The sequence below is a fragment of the Squalius cephalus genome (genome assembly GCF_949319135.1).
Source record: "Squalius cephalus genome assembly, chromosome: 21".
In the NCBI taxonomy this organism is placed as follows: Eukaryota; Metazoa; Chordata; class Actinopteri; order Cypriniformes; family Leuciscidae; genus Squalius; species Squalius cephalus.
The window spans coordinates 20,742,158-20,769,575 of NC_137142.1; the positions used below are offsets into that span (position 1 = coordinate 20,742,158).

The 27,418-nt window shown below is 36.9% G+C and overlaps 1 protein-coding gene and 1 long non-coding RNA gene across 3 annotated transcripts; one reads left to right on the plus strand and one right to left on the minus strand.

Moving 5' to 3' along the window:
- Positions 1–13,870: 13,870 nt before the first annotated feature.
- On the minus strand, positions 13,871–26,261 carry slc2a15a (solute carrier family 2 member 15a). Its single transcript, XM_079856186.1, has 12 exons — positions 25,835–26,261; positions 24,850–24,948; positions 23,162–23,322; positions 21,860–21,984; positions 21,630–21,775; positions 21,381–21,513; positions 20,271–20,458; positions 18,047–18,157; positions 16,973–17,074; positions 16,700–16,775; positions 14,905–15,032; positions 13,871–14,704 (listed from the first exon to the last, which is right to left on the minus strand). The coding sequence occupies exons 1-12, from the start codon at positions 25,877–25,879 to the stop codon at positions 14,450–14,452; spliced, it is 1,569 nt and encodes a 522-aa protein (XP_079712312.1). The 5' UTR covers positions 25,880–26,261; the 3' UTR covers positions 13,871–14,449.
- On the plus strand, positions 14,950–17,716 carry LOC307149680. 2 transcript variants are annotated; one of them, XR_013819602.1, is made up of 3 exons: positions 14,950–15,058; positions 16,514–16,627; positions 17,415–17,716. It is a non-coding gene; the product is annotated as an uncharacterized lncRNA (long non-coding RNA). The 2 variants fall into 2 exon arrangements; XR_013819603.1 differs by having other exon boundaries at positions 16,514–16,609; positions 17,467–17,716.
- Positions 26,262–27,418: the final 1,157 nt, after the last annotated feature.

A 27,418-nucleotide genomic window follows, 5' to 3' on the forward strand; every position in this document is an offset into this window, starting at 1 on the left:
CATGTAGCTACTTAAAGCCTGTCAATTAACATGAGAGCATCACCGTCAGGCTGATATAATGCAAGGACACTAGACCTCTGCCAAAAGTGTGTCTGCATGTGTTCAGCGATTAGAATATAAAGCTTACAAAACGTTTAACATTAACTAGCGCTAAGACAATCTAAATTTAAGGTCAGGAGCCGCTACTGCTGAATACCTGGAGTATCTACTACATTTGCCAATACAAATACAACAGAGTACTACAAAAAGTATATGGGGAAAAAATGAAATAATGTGTTATACAATGCAATTTACTAGGCTTGACCTTCCATTTCCAATGCAACAAATGAACAAAATGGAAGTAACATTTGCCCTTGACTGATTGTGAAAACAATATATACTATGCTACTCATTTAAATGTTAATTATTGCATACGATGTACTGTTTCATATACTAAGTAGTATAAATATATACTGCATATTATTAAGAACATTAGAATTCCATTTCAAACATAGCCAAGGAATTTCAGGGAGAAACATTTGACCTTTGACCTCCCTTTAGTTTAAAGAATGTGTCCTCAGCTCCCTCTAGTGTCCAACTGGGTATGACACCACAAGTAAAGGTCATATTCACAGCAAGACAGATCTATACGAATAAAATCTTACCATTTAGCAGCATCTGCTAGCATTACTGCAGTTTCAGACCACTGTCTCTCTAGTCACAAAGAGACATTAGCACATCCATTAATAGACCAGCAAACTCAGACACAAAAAACAAACAGACTGAATAAAGTGTCGAACTCTTACCTAATCTTAAATGTGCGACACATTTCACAGGTTTTTACTTTGTATTTAGATTCTTTCTCAAAAGCAACGTGTGATATTTTTCTCAGAATGTGATCAGGAAGCTAATAATACTGTGAAAACATGCACTAAAATGCATACAAAGCCAATTAAAACAGAGACATGTCAATTCCAAAATCCTTTACAGAAAACCATGAAATGAAATCAAGACCGAGATAAAAAAAAGAAAAGAAATGTTCATGCTTCCAAGATGTGACTGATTGCATTGCTAATAAGTTTCAGAGTTCTAATACACAACAGACAACCAGACACCAAAGAAACCGGTTTATATCTTAAGATCTGGATCACTACAGGATCAAAACAAAGGCAAAGCTTTCTCAGTTAAAAAGGGGAAAAGAAACAACATCTCTCTGAAACCAGTCGCAAATGTATATTCAAATTATCTTTCAAACATATCTGCAGGAAACCAGACGCAAATGCATATTTCACATCAAGAAGCATATGCATATGCAGCCCCGCTTAAGAACAATCTTTAGGAGAAATACACACATGTAAACAAGAAATGATGTCTCTTGGTGTCTCAGTTAAAGACCTGGTGTGCCTCACACTGATTTGAGAGTTGTCAGTGAGTCGTTTAAGAGACTTAGCAGCTAAGTAGCAGGAACGTGTCATATTTGACAGCTATCTGCTGGCATGTTGACAAAAAGAATGGTGGAGGATTGAGTTTTAAAACATGCAAATGAATGAGCGAGACAGAGAAAGAGGAACGTGACACTCTCTGTGTGGGTGTTCATGTAGTGATTTTACACATTCATTAGTTACACATTCATCACCATTACTATTTGCTCGTACTTGATTTCAGGGTTTTAAACGCACCAACCTGAAGCATTAAAATACGTTGTGTAACTCATTCTGCTTTGTTGTGCTACAGACATGAAGCACACTTCAAATTGTACTTTATAGGCAACACAATTTTACGTGTTACATAGATTTACAATGGAGGAAGAAGCACTGTGACAAGTAAGACAAGCCTTCAGTCACATTTTCTTCAGAAAATGTAAAAAAAATTTTTTTTAAAGTTATGCGTAACTGAGGCAGTACTTTAGTACGTTTATGAGGTAGTTTGTTGGGGCAGAAGATTCATACATTTCATTGTTTTTTTGTTATTCACAGTTGGCTATAAATCTACTCATAAATAATAGGTTTGATTTGAAACAATCAGATCTTTTATGTTTGTCCTTGCTTTAACAAATCATGCCTAAGGTTCAGTGTGAGAAATAAAAAGCAATACGTATTGCTAATATTTAATAGTCAATAGTGATTCAGCGATATGCAAATTAATATTATGAATATTATACTTTTCTAGGGCTGTCATTTATAAGTAAGTAAGTAAGAATTATGGTAAATTTGTACAGCAAATTCAAGAATTCAAAAAGACAAAGTTTGAGCAAGCCACAGCCATTTGTCTTTGTTTTGGACACCAGTGGATGTACTTCCTGTGGCAGCTGAGGAAGTTCAACCTACAAAGACAATGTTGTTCTACACTTCCATACTCACCTCCTCCATCACTATCTGATATGCTGCTGCCAAAGCCAAAAGCAGATTGCAGCAGCGTGTCATTCACTCTGCTGAGAAGGTGATTGGCTGCAATCTGCCACCTCTTCAGGACCTGTACACTTCCAGGACCCTGAAGCGGGCAGTTAAGATTGTGGTTGACCCCCCTTACCCTGGACACAAACTTTGAGGCTCTCCCCTCCAGCTGAAACTGCGGTCCATCAAGACTAAAACCTCACGCCACAAAAACAGCTTCTTTCCATTTGCAACTGGTCTCAACAATACTCACTCTAATCTGCCTCCATGGACATTACACATTTCATTAACAAAACAAAAAACAAAACCTCATCGTTGTTTCATATGCGTAACATTAACACACACAACTACTTATATTACTGAACCTTCTTTTCTTCAAACTGTGAGCTTTTGCAATAGCCTACTTTTGCACATTCTACACTAATATACAGTAAATCTCTCTATTTTCATGTTTCCTAAATTGTTTACATTTTTATATTGATGCTTCACTTTCTTATCTTACCAACAATGTTATATCTTACTAATATTATTTTATTTTACCAGTTCACCAAGACAAATTACTTGTACACGTAAACCCACGGTACTTGGCAATAAAGGTGATTCTATCTATCTTCTATTCATGTTTAATTTAAAAATGTAACTCCATTTTGACTTGTAATCTTAAATAAAATAATGTTTGTATGTCAGTATGTTTGTCCTTTGGTTGACTTTAATCAACCAAAATTCTTCAGTTCATGCCTAAGTACTGACAGTCAATGGTGATGCATCAATAAGCAATTTTAATATTGAGTATAATAGTTTTCTAAGGCTGTTATCAGTTTAGAATGAATTTACTGTTCTACATCTCATCTCTATAGGACAAAACAGTAGCTCTAGGTGTCGTCTTTAGTGCCAAACCAAAGTAATAACACCTTGGTGCTGCCATTGACAGCAGACTCTAGGTGGCACACCAGACAGCCTTTGTGTTTCGTTTCTCCCCAAAAGACTTCTACACTTTTTCTGGGACTGCAATTAAGAGCTGCATTGCCTGTGTACTGTTGTTTTGCATATGTATATGAATGCAAATGCACACTTGTAACACTGTGCTTTCTTCTTATTTTTCATATTCAAGCAGCAGTATTGATTTTGTAGCAAACCTAACAGAAATCTTTCCACATTTCAAACAGTTTGCTCCCATTTTCTTCCCTAAGTGACTGATCAACCAACAGACGAAACATATTTACATAAACATGTTTAAGTCAGGTGTGCGCACAGTGATTCGAGAAAACATGCAGACAGATAAAGAAACGCACACACAGCCCTCCTCGCTCCTTGTCTATAAATAGCCTCTCCTCAGTGATGGCTGTCAGGGCCATAACCTTGGCTTCTCCACTAGTGCATTGATTTATGGTGGGGCTAGATTGAACTGACCTTGCACTTGGTCTCAAGCAGTATAAGTAATGGTGGGTCATCAGCGCTGAATATGGCAGCCATCTTAGGCAGGGCTCGTCTGTTGCTTTTGTCTCCATTTCTCGGTGTAGCCTCTACCCCGGGCACTGCCAAATGGACATGAGTGGCCCCCTGCTTTTGAGGCCATCATATAGAAAGGGTGAGATAAAGGCTTAACTGCAGTAAGGATCAGGCGGCGGTCAGCAGTAGCTCGCTTTAATTTCATGCCTTATTTCTCCCTGTGCTCAAAGAATTGATCTCTTTCCTCTGTCTCCCTAACCTCGGCTTGGCTGTCGGGAGCTCCAGCCGGACGGGGGCGAGGTAGGGGCCAGACTGTGGCCATTCATCACACACCTCCCTAGCCCTGGATTCACAGCTCTGCTCTGAGCAGTGCCCAAGTGATGAAAGCTACGCCACAAAATGAGCTTATTAGATCATCATAAACTCAACAGGCCAGATTCATCAAACGAGCACACGTTGCTCAGTGAAACTCATTCTCTCGACACAGAATGAATCACAAACCAGCATTTCCTGATAAACATTTGTGTGCAAAATACTCTTGTGTGCAGGCATATTTGACACAAGCATACAGAAGAAAGACTCAATGATCGCGTGGTGGATTTCTGTGGTTTCTTGCAGCTTTGCTACATAGCCGGTAAAGTGCTTGCAACGCCAAGGTCATGGGTTGATTCCCAGGGGATACATGCACTATATATAAAGTGCATGAATTCACAGTAAATTCACTGTAAGTTGCTTTGCATAAAAATATTTGCCAATTGCAGCTTGACAGCAATTTTTTCAAACCAAAATTCTAAATGAACGATTTTGGTCTACTAAACCTCTTTTGCTTTTGTAGTAATGAAACTCTAAAGTGTGTACTGTATTCAAAAAGCAATCAAAAAGACATAGTTTGATCCAATCACAACCAAATACTTTTTTGGATCAACAATACGTTTAAATTTATACGTTAAATTACTTTAATAATGCAACAGTTTGACAGTAGTCTTAAATACTATAATAAAAATAATGAAAAAATGTAAATTAAATAAGTAAAAATAGTTTGAACCACAACCCTTTTTTTTTTTTTTGGTTAAAATATATATTGCAATATTTTAATTTAATAACCCAACTCCAATTTGACAGTTCTCTTAAAGTCCCCCTGCAGATCTTTGATCACCAAAATGAAACATTTATTGAAAAAAAATTCTTCAATGCCTTAAAATAGCCTGAATGCAACTCTACACCCTTGTCTCATTTAGTATACGCGGTTCTATGAATATGTAAATTAGCCCCGCCTCCACTCACTCACACCAGCTCAGAGATCCACTTGTTGACGATCACACGTTGACTGATTAGTTTTAAGGTAGTTTGTGACGTCAGAAACACCAGCGATTTCAAACCGCGGTTTTGAGACTGTCTTTGGTTTACTGCAGTTTTAAGGAGAAAATACTCAGCACTGTAAAAAAAAATATGCCTCTCCAACATAAAAATTTCTAGTGACCCGTTGCACCTAAAATTTTTAGTTGGCCCAATTTAAGTTGCAGAAACCAACTTCTTTGTGTTGTGCTGACTACCCCTGCATGTAGACTGAGCTTGAAATAGAATGTTGTGTCAATTAAATATTTTCTGTTGACTAAACATAGCTTGTTGGGCCAACAAGCAGACTCAAATTGAAATAAAATGTTGTATTAATTAAATATTTCATGTTGGCCAAAAAGTCTATTTTTCATTAATGTTGGTCAAAAAATCTATTTTTCGTTATTTCAAATAAATTACACACTATGCTCTGATAAAGTACATTTTATGTATTTATTTAAATCCATATGAACTTGTCTGTCATGCTAATAAAATAGCATGGCATATCACTCTTAGTCAATAGCTGTACTGGAAAAACAAATATCTGCTTTACAAAATGAAACTCAGTAACTTACACTTACAGTGTTAAAATGTATTCCGTTAGTAATGTGCATATTTCACACTTTCAAAAGTGTTATTTTAACTCCAAAATGGAGGGAGTCATATATACATTTCAGGAGTGTTAAATTTGACTCAAATTGAGTTTGTATTTATGAGATGTGCTTTTTGACAAAAGGAATCTTTTCAGAAATAAAAGCAAAGCATTTAACCTATTGATAACAATGAATGCACATCAAAACAATCCAGAAAGTTAAAATGTAACCTTAGTCTGGGATCATAGTAGAATTCTGTTCATTGTAAAGTTAAAAATAAAGGCAAAATGCAAACAGTTGTTTTAACAAACTAGTTTTTATTAACAAACAAGTCCCTTTACATCATAGGTTAACTTTTAAAATAAATGAAGGCAAAATATAGACATTTCTGCCATCAGAATTATGTGAAAGCTGCTCATCAAATGGTCTGTATCTCTGTAATACTTCAAGTCCTGTACATGTCAGTGAATGTAAGTCCTGTGTCAGTGAAGTTGAAAAAATACCTTCGACTTTGCAACAGTACAGCAACAACATTCAACAGATGAAAAACAGTTGCAGGATACGAGTGGATCAGTTGTGTCCAATTGCTAACAGTAAAGTTCAGTGCATAGTTGTTTCACAGAGAAGGAAAGGCTGTGCAGATCCAACTTTCTCGAAAAATCCTGTAGTGCTGGTTCCCTAGAGTAGACAACACAAAACCAGACCATTTACAATTAATATTTGTGTTTTATAAATACAGCAAGTTTATGGTGGAAAAAGTTCAATCATCTTAGACTTTCGTGACTCAAACAATAAACTATTTTGGTTAGATTAAGACTTGAATTTACTGATTTCCAAGTAAATTAAAGACTTAATTCATCCAAAAATATAAATTCTGTCATTAATTGTTCACCCTTATGTTGTTCCAAACCAGTAAGAGCTCATCTTTGGAACACAATGATGATATTTTAAAATTTCTGTTCCTTCATCGACAGCCTATTCAACTATCACTTCCAAAGCCACAGAAAGGTATAAAGGAAATCATAAGTAATCATGTGACTCAAGTGGTTTAACCTAAAAAATTTTTTATGAAGCAACAAGAGTGCTTTGTTTGCACGAAAAAACAACAACAAAAACTTAACTTTATTTACAAATTATTAATCTTCGATGCACGCTCACTTAACAACATCTGCTTTCGCATCAACAACATGCACAACTCGTAATGTTCTCATGAACGCATGTTGGAAATTTATATTTTCTAAATTAAGTGGTAAATGTTTTGTTGCTGCAAACACAGCACTCGCGTAGTTTAATAAAATGTATGTTAAACCACTGGAGTCGCATGGAGTACTTTAATGATGTACCTTTACACCTTTATGGGGCTTGAACGTGGTATTTGCGTAGACTGTCAATGGAGGGACAGGAAGCTCTCAGATTTCATTAAAAATATCCTCATTTGTGTTGTAAAGATGAAAGAAAGTCTTACATGTTTGGAACGAGATGAGGGTAAGTAATGACATAATTTCCATTTGTAGGTGAACTAACCCTTTAGGAATAAATTTAGACACGCACCTTAAGAAATCTCACTAAATAGTCAGCTGACGGAAGAATCTTTGTTCCCTTCTTGTAGCTTTGTGATGTTGGAGGCAGGTGATGGGCAGAGATTTCCCAATCAGTTGAGTCTAAAATTAAAAAAGCAAGACAACATCTACCTGTCAAATCATGAAAACAATTGGTTTGAAAACTAATTTTATTTAAGGAAAAGTAACTTTTGTAAAGTAATTTGACTGGACAAATTCAAAATGACTTATGAAACACAAAAAAAATCTAGTTATACCAAATAGCAACAAAGCTTTTTTTAAATGTTTATGCACATGATTATCTCAAATGTTATCTGTAAAATCTGACCCTCACCAGGTTCTAGTCTGCACAGCCTTTGAAGACCAAGCCTGGTTAGCCTTAACCACTTGGTGCAGCATGGAAATGCTCCTAGCAAACACAAATAGCAAATACATTTAAACATGAAAGCATATCCAAACATCAACCAAAATTGAATCTGATAAATACATTTTCATAAACATTTAATCTTAAAGAATTACTTACACATTCTAAGAAAATTTGTTTTTCAGTTAACGTTAGGTTTCAGTTAAGATAAGTTAGGTGTGCTGGCAAACGAAAGTAAAATATGGTTTGAGGATAAATACATTATGATATTTGCACATCACAAATATTGTCATAAAACAAAATAACATTATAAAATACATATTGTAAATGAGTTAAAACACTTACTCTGTGTTTTCACCGTTAAAAGCAAACTCCGTGTCTGCACTGCGTCACGAGTCAAAGAAGATGCAGGGCCTAACGTTAGTCTGTGAGAAAGGTTTAGGCGCACACATCACATAAATATCGTTATAAAACAATATAATGGCATGAAATACATGTTGTAAATTAGGTTAAAAACACTTATTTTCGGTGTTTTCCCTGTTAAAGGGATAGTTCAGGATTTTAGACATGAATCTCTATAGCTTCCCCATAAGCAGTGTGGTGCATTGACCATGGCTTACCCCCGACAGCGTCCTGTGAGCCGAGCTCCGGTCCAGTTTTGGTCAAGATGAAATTAGTCCGGCAAGTTTGCTGGGGTCACGGCAATAAAGCTTTTTTCTTCTCAAATCAATATGTGTTCAAAAGAGTGATATATTTGCGTCACTAAAACGTTGTCTATGGAGAGGTCAGACCTCGTAATGGCTTGGCACTATTTTCTCCCCTGTCATATCACTGCGTGCTGCCGCTACCTACAGCCAGCTGCGAGCTGCGCAGGCGCACACCACTTTTTCAGTTGTTCGGCAGTGTTTACAGCAGTGTTTACGTGCTCAGAACAGCTACACGAACGAGCTAACATAGCTACTCACCAAGAGCGATCAGTTTGTACAAGCTCCAGCTTCAACTTGTTCAACTTCTCTGTCCATCCTCTCTCTTTCTGTCCTTTCTAACTCCATCTGGCGTAACTCGTCATCTGTGTATTCAGGTTCGTAAAGATATCCTTTTGGCTGTGTGTCGAAGTCAATGTTGTCATCGTCGCTGCTGTAGTCAGACATGTTATCGTTCTCTTTACGAGCTGTAAACAAAGTGACACGTGCGCGGCTCGCAGCTGGCTGTAGGTAGCGCGCAGTGATATGACGGGGAAGAAAATAGTGCCAAGCCATTACGAGGTCTGACCTCTCCATAGACAGCGGTTTTGTGCTGCAAATATATCACTCTTTTGAACACATATTGATTTGAGAAGAAAAAAGCTTTATTGCCGTGACCCCAGCAAACTTGCCGGACTAATTTCATCTTGACCAAAACTGGACCGGAGCTCGGCTCACAGGACGCTGTCGGGGGTAAGTCATGGTCAATGCACCACACTGCTTATGGGGAAGCTATAGAGATTCATGTCTAAAATCCTGAACTATCCCTTTAACGTTACAAGCAAACCTTCTCGTCGTCAGCTCCGTATTGAGTCAAAGATGTCGCCTTTGAGAAAGGTTTCAGCTCGTTTAAGCACACAGAGCATTTAAATTTCTCTATAAATCAATATGTTATAAAATACATATTGTAAATTAGATAAAACACTTACTTTCGTCGTTTCTCTGTTTAAAAGCAACCTCACCCTGGTCTGCTCCGCATCGCGCGTCAACGAAAATGCCTTTCTGAGAACGATTTAGCCATTTACAGCACATACATATTGTAATAAAACAATATAATGTTATAAAATGCATATATAAATGCGATAAAACACTAAATATCTGCGTTTTCCCTCCTCGTATGCCTTGCATCGTGAGTCAAAGAAAATGGCGTCTGTGAAAAAAGTTTCGTCGCGCTTCTTTGCGCATGCTCAGACGATTGACGCTGTTCCCTCTTGCTCGGCCAACATAATATTTTTTGTGCAACGTTAAAAGTTCTGTGAACACAATTATTTATTTTCTCTTGATGAACATTTTGTAGTACAGTCATGGAAATCATGCAATCATTGACCAAACATATTTTTTCTTTTTTGACACAACTATTATGTTGAGCCAACATGTATTTCCTCATTTGTACAACTTTTCGCATCAATCATTTTTTACAGTGAGCAATGGTGCTGACAAACCATGTGCAAATTCATATTAAAAACACCACATAGACATATACACAACATTAAAAACTTGATTTTCACCTCAGGGGGGCTTTAAATAAAATATATGTATAATACAATTAAAAAAATAATTAAAAAGACAAAGTTTAAGCCAATCACAATCACAATCTTAAAATATGTCAATGCCATTGTTTTGTCTCAAGATGCACAACAATGTTTTTTTTTTCTAAGGCACGTTTATAAAAGCTACTTAAATGCCCTTTTTGAACTAAGGCCTAATCCTGGCTTAATTTAAGCCCTGTCTGTGAAGCCAGGCCAAGGTTTAATACAATAAAGTCAAATACTTAAAGTAAAACGGCGGAGGAAATATTGGTTGGTTATATCCCCCTTTTCATGTCACTAAGTTCTGAAGGTTCTGTCAAAATGACAAAATGGCTCCCCTCTGGCTGCACAGCTCAGACGAAAACTACAAGCTTGGCACAATAAAACCTCCTATATCATTCAATGAATCCTCAGGTCACAGAGGAGCCATGGAGGCTTCTCTGGAGGATGAGCTGATGGACAGTGCCTGTTCTTTTATAGGTCAGTCTACAATTTTCAGATGCCACTGCACAGGCTTCAAGACCTGATATTGTCACCGTCATGAACGTGACCTAGTTACAAACGTTCAAATCAGCAATAATCAAATATAGGTCCATCAATTCTGTGGTCAACCTAATGTGATTGCAAAACGATCACATCTTTTTATAAGGTGGGTGAAACTCTTTGCTTAACCACCTCATCTTCAAAAAGTCCTTGAGGAGCATAACAAGCATTCAGTGGTAATGAAATCAGTGGGCACACAGACATCAGTGAAGAACGACGTACTCGGAGCCCACCACTGACACACAGTCAATCCTTATTTACTTAATTGCATGGCAAGCAGCTCACATGGAGCTATTTGTCTCTCTGTCTGTCCCACTGTTTGTCAGGACGTTTCATCACTGGCTGGGTTTGCGTCTCCGCTCCCATCTGTGCCCGTCTGTATGCGGGAGCTGGCAGTGAGACAGCGCTCCCCATCACCGGCAGCGCAGTCTGCATCCCCATCTTCCAGCCATAAATCCTGAAATAACGGAATGCAAGAGCATTCGCTCCAGACTGCGCTGCCACGAGTGAGAGAGAAAGAATGTGTAACAGCTGAAGAGAGAGAGAGAGAGAGAGAGAGAGAGAGAGAGAGAGAGAGAGAGAGAGAGAGAGAGAGGGGAAAGAAAGAGTAAAAGAATGAGAGAACGCCTTTGGCTTCTCAGATCCAATTAGTCGGTTGTGTGTAGTCGCTTCTCTCTCCCTCCTTCTCCTCGCCATCTTAATTGGAAGCCGGAGAGACCAGTCGAAATCGCATTAACAGAGGTCCTGACAGAGAGGACCATCAATCTTTTTTTATTACGGTGTAATGGGGGTTCTTGGGAGCCGCAATTCGATTTGTCACTGGCCTCGTTCGCTGATAACAGGCATTTGTCATCACTTTCCCTCGCCTTAATGTTATCATCTCGGGCTTGACAGCTGCCTCCATCCAGGGAGTCCCAGCGACACAGCACATCCGTCAACATAATATTTCCACGGCCAAGGGGACTGCTACAGCAATAAGCCACATTAAAGCACTTATGAGAAGAAAATCTGTTGTCATTAATTAAAATGTTGGAGCGAGCAGCAGGTCTTCTGTGTGAGGGTACTGTGTGTGTTTGTTTCTTTATGAGGTGACAGTGGGAGTGGGAGTGTTGAAATATTCTCCCGCTTCCTGCCATTGTCATTATGACAAAATGTCTTGCTCGAAAGTGGGTATTCTGCTACCACATCTTGACACATTCATACGGTGCATGCATATTGATGCATTTTGCTACTAAATATATGGTTTAATGTCTAATACATGTATTCAGAACACTGAAGAGGATCATGTGCCTATAAATACAACATACCTTCACATTCACTTGCTGTAGACACCTTGATTGCCTTCCTTTTTCGGACAGCAGGGGGCAGAGTTGTGCCTGTGATGACAGGTGTTGGGCCGACAGTAGATTCCTCTGCTGCTAATTAGACCAGCATCCTCTCCTCCTGCTGACCTACAGGACACAGACACTCATTCCATCAGGGGAGTCAATTCACAGTGAAATATGAGCTGCCGTATTTAGAGCTGCGCTGGGTGGGTGGCGATTTAAGAGTGACTTTATTCTACAAAACAAGATTCAGCGGGCATTATTATCCATGCTCTTTCTCACCAATCAGTGAAAATCAGTGCATAAAAGCCAAAATGTCAGCGCTACCTGAAGTCGGTGGTGCAGGTTCTTCAAAGTCTTATCCGTGGAAAATATCGAAGCTGTGCCTTGTGGGAAATAAAATAGATCTGGATCAATAGGGCCATGGTGGCCCCAGACCACCCAATCATGAGCTTGTCCCACCTTGATAGATAGACAGACAGACAGACAGACAGACAGACAGACAGACAGACACACACACACACACACACACACACACACACACACACACACACACACACACACACACACACACACACACACACACACACACACACACACACACACACACACACACACACACACACACACACACACACACACACACACACACACACACACACACACACACACACACACACACACACACACGTGTGGGTGTATGTATATTATAATGAAATTTGAATCAAAAATAGCAGAACATTGTTTAGTAGAAGCAGTATAAAAATAATATGATGTATTTCAAAACCATTTTCAAAAAGCATTTCTCTTAAAATGACTTGGGACAGTACAGCTGTGCACAATGGCCCATTGAGAACCTGCTTAACCAGTGACCTTGAGCTCGGTGTTTGAAGACTGCCCAAACAGAAAGCCAGACACAATTCAGCTCACAATTTCTCTTCTTGGAGCGGGAGACGCAGGCGTATGATATCATTAGTTTGTGTGGGTCTCTTCTGGGGAGATCTGGAGAGGCTCACACAGATGGAGAGCACCGCCCAGGGGCTTGATAGACCAGAGAAACCCATTCATACTCGCACAAGCCTGGGATAAGAGAGAAAAGACAGCACTATACAAGCACAAAGCTCTCTATATAGATACATATCCATAATCTGATACATACCTTAAATGCAGTAACGCAGTACCCTCCAAGAGTACTATATTAAAGGTGTGTCTCAAATGTGTATCTGAATATAAACTGCAGTACAGCTGTTTGGTATCCATAGGGGAAGGTGAGAGACTCTTCTTTTTAATTAAGCATTAAATCTGCCTCTTCAGTGAGTTAATGAAGCTCTTTTCTGACTGGCAAAGGCACTCTTTGGAAGAAACCAATGGTGTCTGTACTCAGATCCTGCTTTGTAAGCTTATTTTCACTCCGCACCCTGATGTTCTCAATAAATGGGTTACCACAGGCTCATTTAAAACACTTTTATTTGGTGTGTTATAAAGTTTTGAATACTATAAAAATATTTTTAGTACATGTGAGGTCAAATATAGTTATATCCATATAAATTAGATTGAAACTCAGATATAATATATAGATAATATATAAGATAATATATATATCCTTAATATACTATATTACCTTAATACACTACCCTTCAAAAATGTGGGGTCTGTAAGATTGTTTAATGTTTTTGAAAGAAGTCTCTTTGGCCCAAGTTGGCATTCATTTGATCAAAAATACAGTAAAAAAACAGTAATATTAAAATAACTTTTTAAAAAATATATATTTTAAACAGAAATGTTTTCCTGCTTTGACGAATCTGAATTTTCAGCCATTAATCCAGTCTTCAGTGTCACATGATATGCTGATATTTTTTAGAGAGTTCAAAAGAACAGAATTTATTTAAAATAGAAATCTTTTGTAGCATCATAAATGTCTTTGTCACTTTTGATCAATTGAATGCATTCTTGTTGAATACAAATTTTAATTTCTTTTAAAACAACCTTACTGACCTTACATTTTTTAATGGTAGTGTATACAGTACGTACTAATACACATTTACAACTGTAGCAGTATTCAAAATTACTGTAAATGAAAATCAACATTATTAAATCAGTTTCTGATGAGGTGGTATGTTAGCACCTGAGCATTTCTAAATGATCCAATGCCATTTAACGCTCACAATGTGTGCAAGATCATTATATCAAGAGATCAACTATATACGATAAACATATGTATAAGGCCTATATACATGAAGAAATTTCATAAACATGAAAAATAGTCCAAAAAAAAGAAAAGAAAATCTAGCTTGTGATTTCAAAAGTTCTCAAGAACAATATACATGTTGCAATACATGCATATGTCATTGTCCTTGCACACAAGGTATCACAAAGCTCAGGATGTTTAAGCATCATAGCAAAACTAAATCTGATTCTGGTCTGAATCTGATTCTGAAAACTAATTACAGCTCAAGTTTTGTTATAAGGAGGAATGGACCATCTTGCAGTCTGAGCCCATTGCGCATAAAAGTAATATTCACTAGGTGCATGACCGAGCCTTTCAGTCAGGCTTTTATTGCATGGATGATAATCGATATGATTAGAGTTGATCTAATCCCTAAACTTTTCTTATGTACTGTTTGCTTTCATCTGAGTTCAAGGACAGGAAGAAGAGCTGTCGAATTCAAGTGAACCATTCTCAAGTGATCCATATCCATTCATCTTTTTCAGTTTGAGCTGGTCTGGGTGAGTGAGGGCCTGGCTCTCTTCCACAGCCTCTTTAGTAGCAAACATCTGACTAATCTCTACAAACGTCTTATTTTTAGTTTCAGGAATAACAAAGTACACGTAGATGGCCACTGCCAGACACACGGAACAGAACACCAGATAGCAGTAGGACCCAGCAGACATCTGTAGCAGAGAAATAGGATGGAATGCAAACTAAATTATTCCTTTTTAAAGCAGCTGAATTAAATGAAGATGATTGAATTTCACACTGATTGACTTTGAAAAATGTTTTCAATGCACAAGGTGACCTCAATCCTGGAAAACCCTTTTCTGATTATACGCTGTGTACCCTTAGCTTCAACTGCACTATATGAATACGATACCTGAAGGAACGGAAAGATGAAGCCGATGGTGAAGTTTGACATCCAGTTAAGAGACCCTCCCACGGTGTATGCGGCAGGACGATGGGATTGCTTGAAGAGCTCAGCGGTGATCAGGAACGGAACACCCGCTAAAACAGACACATCCGTATTAATGGTATATCATGACAGCATGTTTATTTTTCATGTTTAATAACCGAACTTCATGTCAGAGAAAAAGTACTGTGAAACCTAGAACTGTCATATTTTTTTAGCCTAATACAATGCATAAAAGCATAATATTATGAATGCACTTTTATGCACATGCATGTACGCTCTGCTCTACTGTAGTGCAACAGTTCTTGGAGGGAGGATAATAAACTAGCTTTATGAAGAGCTCGTTATCTCAATATGCAGGAAGCAGAGATTGTTCCACTGCTTAAGTTCTAATCCCTTTTGGTTACAAGTGAAAAATAAGGAGGCACAAGGTGTTATTTCAAATGTAATGAATTCAGGAACAAGCCAAGCGATGGCTTCATTATTTGTGCGTGATAATTGCAGCAGGAGGCATGCTGCAGTTAAATTGATAAGGAACTCTGCTTGTAATTCATTGTTCATGCAAGATTTTGTCTTAAAAAGCCATATTCATCATTGTTTATGAACAATGAGCCATAAAAAATCCTAATTAAAGACGTAATTACACCGATTGAGACTGGGGCCTGAGAATGAATTATAGATTTTGGAGTTGGGTTGGATAATGCATCAACTCAGTAAAGCACTTCTAGTCTCATTCATCACTGTAGCAGAGCTACTCCTCTCTGTTCTTATTGTGCACATAAACTATGATTCTCATGCTCATTCAGCACTAATAGAGGGAAGTACACACTTTAACTTTCATACTATGATCTTCGAAACTCTTTAAAATGCCAATATCTTCTCAGCAGTACAATTTATCATCACTATATCAATTTAATTTAATTCGGTCTAGATTTCTAAGATATGTGTACACTATTATCTGTTCTGTCTAACAATAACCAAATATTTTTAAATGAAAAAATGTGATTCACGATCACACATTTTTGTGTAAACTAAGAAACTCAATAAATCTGTATTGGAACAATGTATCTTCTAATTATGTGTGCTTACAGAAAAGTATATTTTCATACATTTTTTATGTAACATCTAAGTTAGTATTGTTTTTTTTTTTAAATTATAATTTCAATATAATTTTTAAAAAAAGTTATGAAAAATAAGTAAAATACAATGTAAAAAAAAAATTCTTAATGGATTAATAATGCTAGATAGCATTAATCCTAGTGAATTTGGGTGAACAATGTTTATTAAATACTTAATGTTTATTGAAATACATAAATAAGTATAATATATATACTAACAAGCATACATAAATAACAATAAATAATAAATATAATAAAAACAAATACATTTGAAACTACTTATTTCTGAAAATTTGAAAGTCGTTAAACTATTCTGAACAGATAATATGTAAACATATGGAAAATATGGACAAAATATAATGTCTTTGTAAAATGAATATACTGTATATGACAACACCATCTAATTCTCAAACATATATTGAGGTCTAAGCTCTTGCTTTTCAAAATTCTTCCCCCAGGTGTCACTATTTCACTATTTGAAGACGTCATCTGGGAATTCAGGGTCAAAGAGCAGGCAACTACTCATCCAATTGAAGCAGTGCTTTACTGAATAGGTCTGAGCATGACTTAAGGTGATGTAGCCATGCAGATTACTTTAGACATAGATTAAAAGAAGAAAGGGTGAGAGACACAAAAAAGCTCACCTGGTCCAATACAGAACCCAGCGATTATACCCACCACACACCCCACACTCACATATTTCATGAAAGGCACATGTATCTGAAAATATGATAATAGGAAATGGTGATTAAATGATGTAAAGATAATAAAAGTGTGATAAATCAATCACATGCAAAATAACGACACTCTAGCTTGCCCAAATATTTGCTAATAGTTATTTCAAAGGGCAGTGCAATTTAAATTTAATTCAGGATAGATTTAAGTATTTTTCACTTTATTGATTATGTTTTACTTACTTGAAGAATGAGAGACAGTGTTATCCCAGCACAACAAATTCCCATGACACCAAAACCTCCAATTATCAATGGCCTTCGCCCAAGACGCTCAATGGTGAAACACTGAAGGAAAAACAAGAGATGTAATGTGGATGTTCACAATAGGCACTTCCTTTTTGTCTCGATCAGATTAATCAGTAACTGCTGTCTTGAAAGGATGGCTTTTGGTGATTTTTTGAAAGCAAATGTTGTAAAAGCATAAAGTGGAACCCTGTTTTTTCATTAAATGCTGCTAAAATTGAGCGCTAAAGCTGTGCACTGTTGACTTAAAGGCGGGTGAAGCTGACATAAGAATGAATAGCTGTAATTTTATAACCAATCTCTAGCGTTCCTCTTGTGTGCCATTCGCCTCCCGAGTGAAGGCCAATTGACACTGACAGCAATGAGTTCTTCTGACTAACAGTGTGCCTCTTTCTCTCCGGTTGCTGCTGGTGCATCACTAAATCCTGGCTAAGCGACGCAACTGGGAGAGAGCAAGAGGACTGTATCTGGCCTTCATTACAGCTCTGAGATGTGACCCAAGGAAGGAGGCGAAAACAAGACACATCACTCACTCTAACGCTCATCTTATACAGTGTTTTTTTTTATGAGTGTCAAAGCAGAAAAATACACAACGTGAGCTGAGAAAGATTGAGGGCAAAGCTAAATGAAAATGATTGAGATATGAAAAGATGTTCTTTCTCAAATGTAGCAACTCAAGTGTAGTAATAGACCAAGTGATGTCTAATAAACTATTTTGCGTCACTATATAATCTTGTCAGATAGTCTTTTTCCACTATCAATAATTGAAACAGACAATTTTCACATTCGACTCTGTGAACGAATCGGTAGATTATGAAAACCCTTCAACAATCTCTATAGCTTCATTTCCTACAGTGGTGTACTATATCTAATCATTCTTAAAACAAAATAAATGTACACGAGAAGCAAAATCATACAAGATATTTAGAGATTGTTATATAGGATTGATATAAGAATATACTGATTTAAGTTTTTTTTATGTTTATGAAATATTCTATGTTTATGAAAACTCACCCCTATGAGGCCTGCAACGATCTCTATAGCTCCAGTTCCTACAGTGGTGTACTGGATCTCAGGGGCTGGGATTCCAGCGTTCTCAAAGATGTCGTTGGTGTAAAACCAGATCTGGGGAGAACATGAGAAGGTAAGTGGAAGGATAGTGATTTTGGCTTGTACAGGTGGCATATCGTGACTGCGAGCGGTTACGGCATACAACACTTTAGATTCAATTTGAGAGCTGGAGGGCTGTGTGTGAGGTTAGGCAGGGGGGTAATCAGAGAGAACACAGACGGTTTGAGAGCTGCTGGGACTGCAGAGGACACTCACGGCCTGCCTCTCTCCTGCTGCTCATGCTGAAGTCAGCCAAGACTCACCACCTGTCAGCCCCATTTACACTGAATACACACACAGACGCTCACAGGGTCACCTGCCACCTAAGGGCCCTACAGTCAATGTCATTTAATATTCAAATTTGATATCAAAACCCCATAGGGCAAACCTGGATAGTCCTACTTGGATTTGACATCAGCAGTTCAAGACTATGTTTTGGGGACTTAAAGTTACTATGAATTTGCAAAAGAGGCTCAGAGGGTTTTTAAGTACAGTAGTTAAAAAGACAATACTGATATTTCAGCTTTGCAGCCATATGAAACTGTAAGGATATGCTCTTCTGTTGTCCAGCAAGCAATTTTTATTTATTTATTTCATAATAACCTCTGTAAAGGCCAGGCTAACTGAATAATGCAAGTCACACACATTATCATGGTCTGGAACAAAAAAATTTGTTTTCTTCTTCCAGAATCAGTGGAATGAATGTCAATGTCAGTAAATGAATTAAATTGATGAATCGACACTGGGATTATAGCTTTTATTTATAACCTTTGTGAGGTTTTAAAATTGGATGAGATGAACACATGGCAGAAATAGAAATTGCGATTTGACAAAGTTTTGGGATATAATCTGTGGAATTCTGCAGAATCTGACGTGTTAAACACAGCTGAGAAGTGTCAAATTAGCCAACATCAAATGAATGATTTAATGAACAAAAAGCAAGGAGTGAGGAATATGTATAACTTTTCGAATGAGTTCTGGGCTCACGGATTCTGTGTGGGCCTGGTAATGAGCTCTCTATTGGTCATTATCCTCATTATTACATGAACAATTAGTCTGCCACCAACAACTTTTCAGGGCAATAATACAATTAAAAGACATTTTTAAAGAAAACAATTAAAACTAATAATTCTATAGCATGTCGCACTGGTAAAACCTTTAAATGTGATGCTAGAAAGCTTTGCACAGTTCCTTAGGGAGAAGATCTTTAACAGCACATTGTGTTTTTGCTGAGATGCATCAGAATTCTTATTCATAACCCTGATTCTGGTCATAATACAGATGCCATAAAAGAGCTATACAGAGGCAAGTTTAAAGGGACGGTGTCAGCTGACAGGTGTCAACTTCAAAACTATACCATCAAACTACTACTAAGAAATAGAAAAGCTATCCTTTTCTGGAATCACAAGCTAATAGTTAAATTGTTAGCTCTGATTTAAAGGGGAACGTTTATATATCAAAAAATATCTGCCAAATCACCATAATCACCCTTTTAACGATGTAACAATTAAAAAATACATCTAATTTGCTTGAATAATAGCTTATATTTATTGCTGTAGCAGAGTAGTGCAATTTAGATTCCATAAACATTCCATGAAAAAAAAAATTGTAATTTGTTAAGCTCTGATGGATAAAGAGTGAGGTTTATGTCAGCTCTGTCCTCTTAATCATCTGAATAATTAATCTGCAGTTAAGTATTTTAAAAAGGAAATTTGCCTTTTCTGATGAATAAAGAAATGAGGGCTCTTTAGCTACTTTAAATTCTGGCCCATAGCCAATGCTCTGCTGCACAGGTTGAACTCACATTAGGGGCTGTTTTGGATCCGTGTGAATGGGGATTTTTTTGACAATGGTGTCGTCTGTACGCGGAAAACTCAAAGTAAAAACTTCTCCATTTTATGCATATCATTGTCGTGTAAACGTACCCTTAGTTTCCTGCTTTTTATTTGATGTTGGAAGAAATTTTGTGAGGCTTTAGAGGCTAAATACTCGCCATACCCAGATCCCATCACGGTTCACTGTGTTCATATCATCACCCTTCTATTACAGGGAAGGAGCAGGTACAACAAGCAATCTTAAAACATGCAGTGTAGTCAGCTCTACATTTAAACCAGTATGTTAACCTTACCGCATCAATGCCAGACAGCTGCATACCGATGTTGATGACCACAACAGACAGGACCTGCCAGCGAACTGTTTGGTCCAGTAGTAGCTGCCAGACAGACACGGTCTCAACTGAGGAGAGAGAGCGTTGCTCCTCCTGCATCTCCTCTATCTCTGCTTGGATGTTGCATTTGGTTCTGTACCATTTCAAGGCTGTACCAACAAAGAGAACACAAGATATTGGTTTAATTTTTATTATATCAAAGATTTAACATGAGGTGCCTTTTTTTGTCACTGTACCATATCCCAGTCATACCATTCCCACCACATACCCAACTTAAGCATGACCCATGAACAAAATAAAACAAATAATATATACACTGTAATACTCATCTCATGGCAACAATCACCCTCCTACATGTCAATGAAAGAATGTGCCCCTATAATGCAAAATAATAATTTCTTAATCAGAATTTTGTCTTATTTTCCAGTAAAAATATCTAATCACCCTTAAAACAAAATAAATTAACTCGAGATATTAAGACTATCAGGACATGTTGATTTAAGTTTATTTTATCCCATTATTTGTTCTTTTTTAAGCAAAACATAAAAAAAATATTTATAATGATAATATATATTAATGATATATATAAAAATATGGTAACACTTTATTTTACAGTGTCCTTACAATAGTAATAACAGTAAATTACAATAGTAATAACAGTAAATTATGCATAAGTACATGCAACTAACCCTCAACCAAATCCTAATCCTACCCTAACCCTATAGTAAGTACATGTAGTTGCTTGATATTACTCAGTACTTAAATATATAATTACACTGTAACAATGACATCTTAAAATAAAGTGTAACCAAATATATATAATGAATATATTTTCAATATATTTTATTAGATGTATGCTTTAAAAATGCCAGCGTGGTAAGAAAAATAAACTTAGTTCAAAATCAAGACAAAAATACTGATTAATAAGTTGATCTATTGCATATAATGTATTATCTTTTTTAATTCATGGTAGATTTGATGGTTGAATAGGATTACGCCATCAATAGAGAGATTTATCTTTTGAAATATACCTAAATGGCTCAAATTCTTACTCAAAATAATTTCTCTCACCAGTGATAGTGGCATGAACATTGTGCTTCTCAATCAACAGGTAGCGTGGACTTTCTGGAAACCACGGTAACAACATCAGCTGGATAAAGGTAGGGACAACCACAAGAGAGAGAAACAGTGGCCAGTGCTCCTCCTGTCAAGAAAAAAAGCACAAATTAAAACAGAATGCTGAACTCTATTTCATAACTTTTATGAAAATGTAACTGTATGATGTTAAATAGATTATAGAAGTTAAGTATGCTGTTGCACCTTCCCCAAAAGTTCATGCAGGCCCAAGATTTGAGCTGAGAAAACCCCAGCACAAATGAAAATGCTGGGCATGAGCCCCAGGAAGCCTCTCAGGTTTTTAGGAGCGATCTCTCCAAGGTACATGGGCACCACGCTAAGAGAGATACCTGGAAGATGGAGATGAGGAAAGCATATCAGAGTCCATTCATGTCTTAATTTGGTATACATGCTTTTTTTCAGTTGGGACATACCTGAATGTATTCCTGTGACAAAACGACCAAAGATGACCATTTCGGGCGAGCTGCAGATCCTGCTGAATCCCATGAAAGATGCTGCTATGAACACCAGTACAGTGGAGTTTACCACTGTTCCTTTCCTGCAAAAGCAAACCTTGTGAAGTCCTGCTCTGGCACTGCTCATTAAGCTAGGACAGTCATGCTTGATATCCGGACACCTGGGAGTTTAACTATCAAAACCAGATAACTGATGTTCCATGACAGTGCTGCTGGGTGAAATAGCTGCATTCCTTGATTAGTTCTATCAAGTTGTAAACTTTCCCCCTGATTTACAGACGGCTGCACCGTGTTCTGCGTTATGATCACCTTACTGCTATAAAACATTTTGCTGGACTGAAATTGATTAGAACAATAAATAGGATCATGAATCATCGTCTTTCATTTGCATTTAAATGTCTGCAGTCAAATCTTGTGGCGCCACTCATAGACACTCAGAACAGACTAGACAGGAGGACTTACAGACTCCTTGGAGAGCACGAAATAGAAGTGTAAGCTACGGCTAACATAGCGCACATAGTTAGAAACTGGTTAATTAAACAGTTTAGTCACTATACAATAATACTACATGCTGCCGTGCCACAGATATAAAAATTCTGTCTGTGGCCATAAAAAAATCCGGTCATTATTTACTCATCCTGATTTTGTTCCAAACCTATCTGACTGGGGGGCTGGATTTGAATAATGTACTAGTAGCTCATTTCCATACAATTACAAAGAATGCAGAGAGAAGCATTCAAGCTTCAAAAAGGACAGAAAGCATCATAAAGTACCATAAAAGTGGTCCCAAGACAGAGCTATTGTTTGGCATCAGAAGACTTGGAATATAAATCCCACGGACAACTTTTATGATACTTTCATTGTGCTTTTGTCTTGTTTTTTAAGCTCTATATTCTCCATTCACTGTAATTGCATTGAAAATCGACCAGTGTGTTGTTCAAAATTAGTGTTCCATGGAATAAGTCAGTCATTCAACAACATTTTGAGTAAATGATGATAGCATTTTTATTTTTGGTTGAACTAATCAGGAACAAAGATGTCCGGAGCCTAGTGGACTGAACAAAATGTCTGCTCTTTTCCAGAGTACAAACAAGGTCATTTACAAGGCAAAGGCAAAGTCATTCAGTGCTGTCAGAGAGGTCAGGTGGGGTGACAGATGAGAAAGAATATACCTCGGTGGCCTTGACACTCAGAGGAATTTCTGGTAGAGAGACCAGTGACCACACTATGCCAGATGTTATGGGTCTCCTCCTGACTTACCTTCCAAATTTGGTGACCAGCGTGCCCACCATCAAAGAGCCGACCAGGCCTCCAATCGCAAACACAGAAACGGTGAGAGAATACATGAGCGTCAGGGCCTCCTCGTTTAGTCCAGTTCCATTACGACTTACCACTGTACGGTTATAGAAGTCTTTAATGTACTGTGAGAGACAGGGAAATGGAGAGATAGAGAGAAATTAAAGCAAATATTTCACAAAAAAATCTAGTTAGCATTTACTCTTCACCATACTGTTGAAAAACTGTTGGGCATCCTTTTCAGTGGAATTTTTTTTGGTTTTTACCTTGTATTGTAAGTTAAAAGGATTTTAACACTACAAAATAAAAAATGAAAAAACTACAAAAGTTTCATAATAGTAGTCATATCCCGTGAGAAGAACTTCATCGCCTGAAGAAAGCAAGTAGGCTATGTTTCGATTGTCATGATAGTGATTTTACTTTTGGGTGAAGGTGAACTAATCGGTAAATTATATATATATATATATATATATATATATATATATATATATATATATATATATATATATATATATATATATATTTTTTTTTTTTTACATATCACTGTCAGATTCAATTCATGTACAGAGATGCATCATGACCAGCCATTCCAAATTTCAACAACTTTTCATATTTCAAGCTTCTGTTCAGTGAGACACACCTATCTACATGGACCTCTGTTTCGTAAAAAGCTCTTCTCTCTCTTTTTCATTCTATGTCACTCACTCACTTTTCTGCACATAGGCCTACTTTAAGGTCACAGTCTAATTTAATTACAGTTTATGTACCTTTTCTTTTCCCATTCCAAATGAACTCAAGCTTGGACACTGCAGTACCATTTAATAGACTTGGGAGGACACCAGTATTTCAATTTTTCTCAACTGAACTAAAACTGAGTTAAAAAAAAATCTAGATTACCAATAACATTATGAAGATTTGAAGCTTCTGCTTCAAAAAAAAAAAAATATAAAAAAAAAAAATTAATAACCATTTCAGCAGTAGGCCTAATTTTTGTATTTCTGTTTGAATCCTCTTCATTAACATGTGATGTTCCAAGAAAAACAGCACAAAACAAAGCCACTTAAATAGGGTATATAACAGCCAGTCAGGAGACCAGACAGGAAAATTTAAATATTTTCATCATTAACAGGCTAATGGGGCAGGGCAAATAGGTCCCTACTTATATACATGAAGAGCTGCTAGAGGCAACCACTGCAGAACAAAATGCCTGACAAGCCAAGATGAACAAATAACATCTAACTGAGTCATCTATAATATATTAAAATAAGGCATCAACACTTTGTTTCTTCAAGTTTATGGAGAAAGCCTAAAAAGATTATATATATATATACACACACACTTATATTATATATTAAATATACAGTTATATTAATACTTATATTATCCCACAACTCCTTCAATTTAATTTTACACACTGCAACAAAAAAGTCTAGAATGCATAGAATTGTGTTAAATCAACATTCTCTGAGATCTTGCGTAAGTAGAGACTCTGTTCAGGCCACTTTGTTTATTCTAACATGACATGCATCTCTCTACGGGAAGACACTTTTTTGTGATGAATGGAAATGTATCGGTTATGTTGTCTACTGATTATCTTTTTTTTGATGAGCAGTTTTTCAATCAAGGTATTGAGTATGTACATGAGCTCTTACCCCAGCAGGAGAGTTGACCACAGCTAAGTTGTATCCATAGAGCATTGAGCTACCAAAGGAGGTCAGGAAAGCCACTGCCAGCAGAGATGAGGTAAGATGCTATTAAAAAGAAAAGAGCAAATATGTATGGACCATGAACTGTAATTTTCCTCAATTTTTCCTTAAAGCAGCAAACTATCTCTGTTGTTTCTTTAGTTTTTCTTTAAAAAAAAAGAAAGCTTTGAAAGAAACTATGAGCACATGAAGACCTGATGATATAGAATCACATTCAGAAGTAATCTCAGACATTCTTAGTGTGCTTTGGAAGAACTAAATCAGAAATGAAACAATTATTGACTTTTCTTTCAATTCAGATATATATTGCTAATTACATAACAGGATTACGTTAAATGCATGTGGCACACATGTTTAGTTTTATAAACAAATATATTTAAGTTTAAAAACATTCTATTCTATTCTATTGATCTTAAAATGTTGGAGCATAGTTTAGGTCAGATGAGGAGAGAATAGCTTTCTCATAGTGTGACTTCAGTGGTCGTTACACTTCAGATCATGAGTGGAAAACTTAATTTGTTCCACTAAGTGGTCAGATGCAGTTGCTTATGTATAGTCCTACATGTGAGGGAAGTTGTTGAGAAAATGTCTTGTGACATTAGCTAAATGGCTTTTCTTTGTTCTACACACCATTTCTTACAAAAGAAAAATGTGACATTAAAGATTACATTAAATATTATTGATATTACAATACATTTTAAAAACTATTAACGTTATTACAAAACCTTAATCAACCAAACTTCAACGACCTACTAAAATAAACTTTAAGTATTCTGCTATTTGAGGAATATATGACAATCAGAATACGATTTAAAAGGATGATAAGACAACTAGAACGAAAACAAATACGTTAGGATAGGTTACAAAACATAGGCCTACTTATATTTATAACAAAATAACACAATTTAAAGTAATAAAATAGTCTACTTACCGACGTTATTTTGCCTGGACTCGTAATTAACACTTCTTCGGCCATCTTAAAGTTGTTTATAGGCTACAAGACTTCTTGAGATAAACCGTGTGAGTTAAGTTTAGTTAGTTACTACAGGCCGTCTTTTAGGGCTACCGGCTTCTCCACCGACTTCATCTTTCGAAATGAAGGTGTGGTCATAGCGGACATGAGGGTGTGGTCACACTGGATTGACAGCCAAAACATCGTATGATTGACAGCGAGGCGGCCGCTCATCTCATCAGTCCTGTCCTGCACGCGCGCTTCCCGCGCTGCACTTCCGACTTGAAGGCGCGAGTCTCTTAACAAGGCCAAGCTTGTACAATCACATGACAGTCAGCAACGTGATTCCTGCTGAAATCAATTAGCTAAGTGAATTTACAAGGTCTGCGCTCACTAGAATGATGGAACTACGGAGAATCATATTGTAAGTAATCCAAAAAGACAGCACGGGGAGCAACAAGGCGATATTCATAAACGGTTGGGTGTATCAATCGATTTAGAATAGATGAGTAGGCTACATAAGCGTTATTGAATGCACTAGTGTCAATTCAGTAAACTCAATGAGGAGATAGTTTAAAAAAAATATATATATTTTAAAAATTATCTATCTATCTATCTATATATTGGTCTGGCAGGCATGTAACGCTCACTTTTTCTGAAACAATAATTCCTGATGGTTAAAGTTAAAGTCGGCATGAAATGAAAATTCACCTAGGCTATCTATTTTCTAAAAAACATATTATAGATATTGAACAAATGTGTGCATATGTTTTAGCATGTTTTTTTCTCTCTTTTTTGGGGGAGTGATGTTTAAGCAAAATGTCATTATTGGGACTTCCAGTGAAAATGACCGCTGAAGCCTTGGCACTGCACGCTCGCGTTCATCCGCATCCATTTTGAATACAACAACGGCCACATTTCAAAATCCAATCAACAACCGATACATAGAAGTCCCCGCTTTACATTTTTCTTTTTCAATTATGTGTTGGGTGGGTGTACAACAATACAGAGCAAAATATCTGTCACTATTGCCATTTCATAGCGACTCTAAGTCCTGTCCTATATCTTTTGTTGTTAAATATGCATGCGTTGTGATTCTTGTGAATGACATTGACAATTAATGTTGACTTTAACTCTGAGGTAAAAGAAAGTAGTGGTACCAGTGGTGACAGTGTAAGATGGCTCTCTTTGATTATAGCTACTTCCTGAATGTTTTACATTAGTAAGATGTGTTATCTATGAGTCTATTTACAAAAAAAGTAGGCTATATCTTATATATAGCCTAGTGTGAATGTGTATGAATGAAATTCAGATGTACAATCATTTTGTCAGGTGTGACTTCACTCTATTTACATATTCTCTCCCGTGGCCTTATGGGATAGTAAAGTTTCCAGTGGATGCGCGCTTCAAAATCTCACCAGCAGTTAATCTGGAAACTTTTTGCCTACACTTTTATGAATACTATGAATTCGGACATGCTCTTTGGCTCACATACTGTTCCTCGTCTCTTATGTGTTTATTTATAATTAGTTTGAATAGATTCAAACAAAGTTATATGTAGAG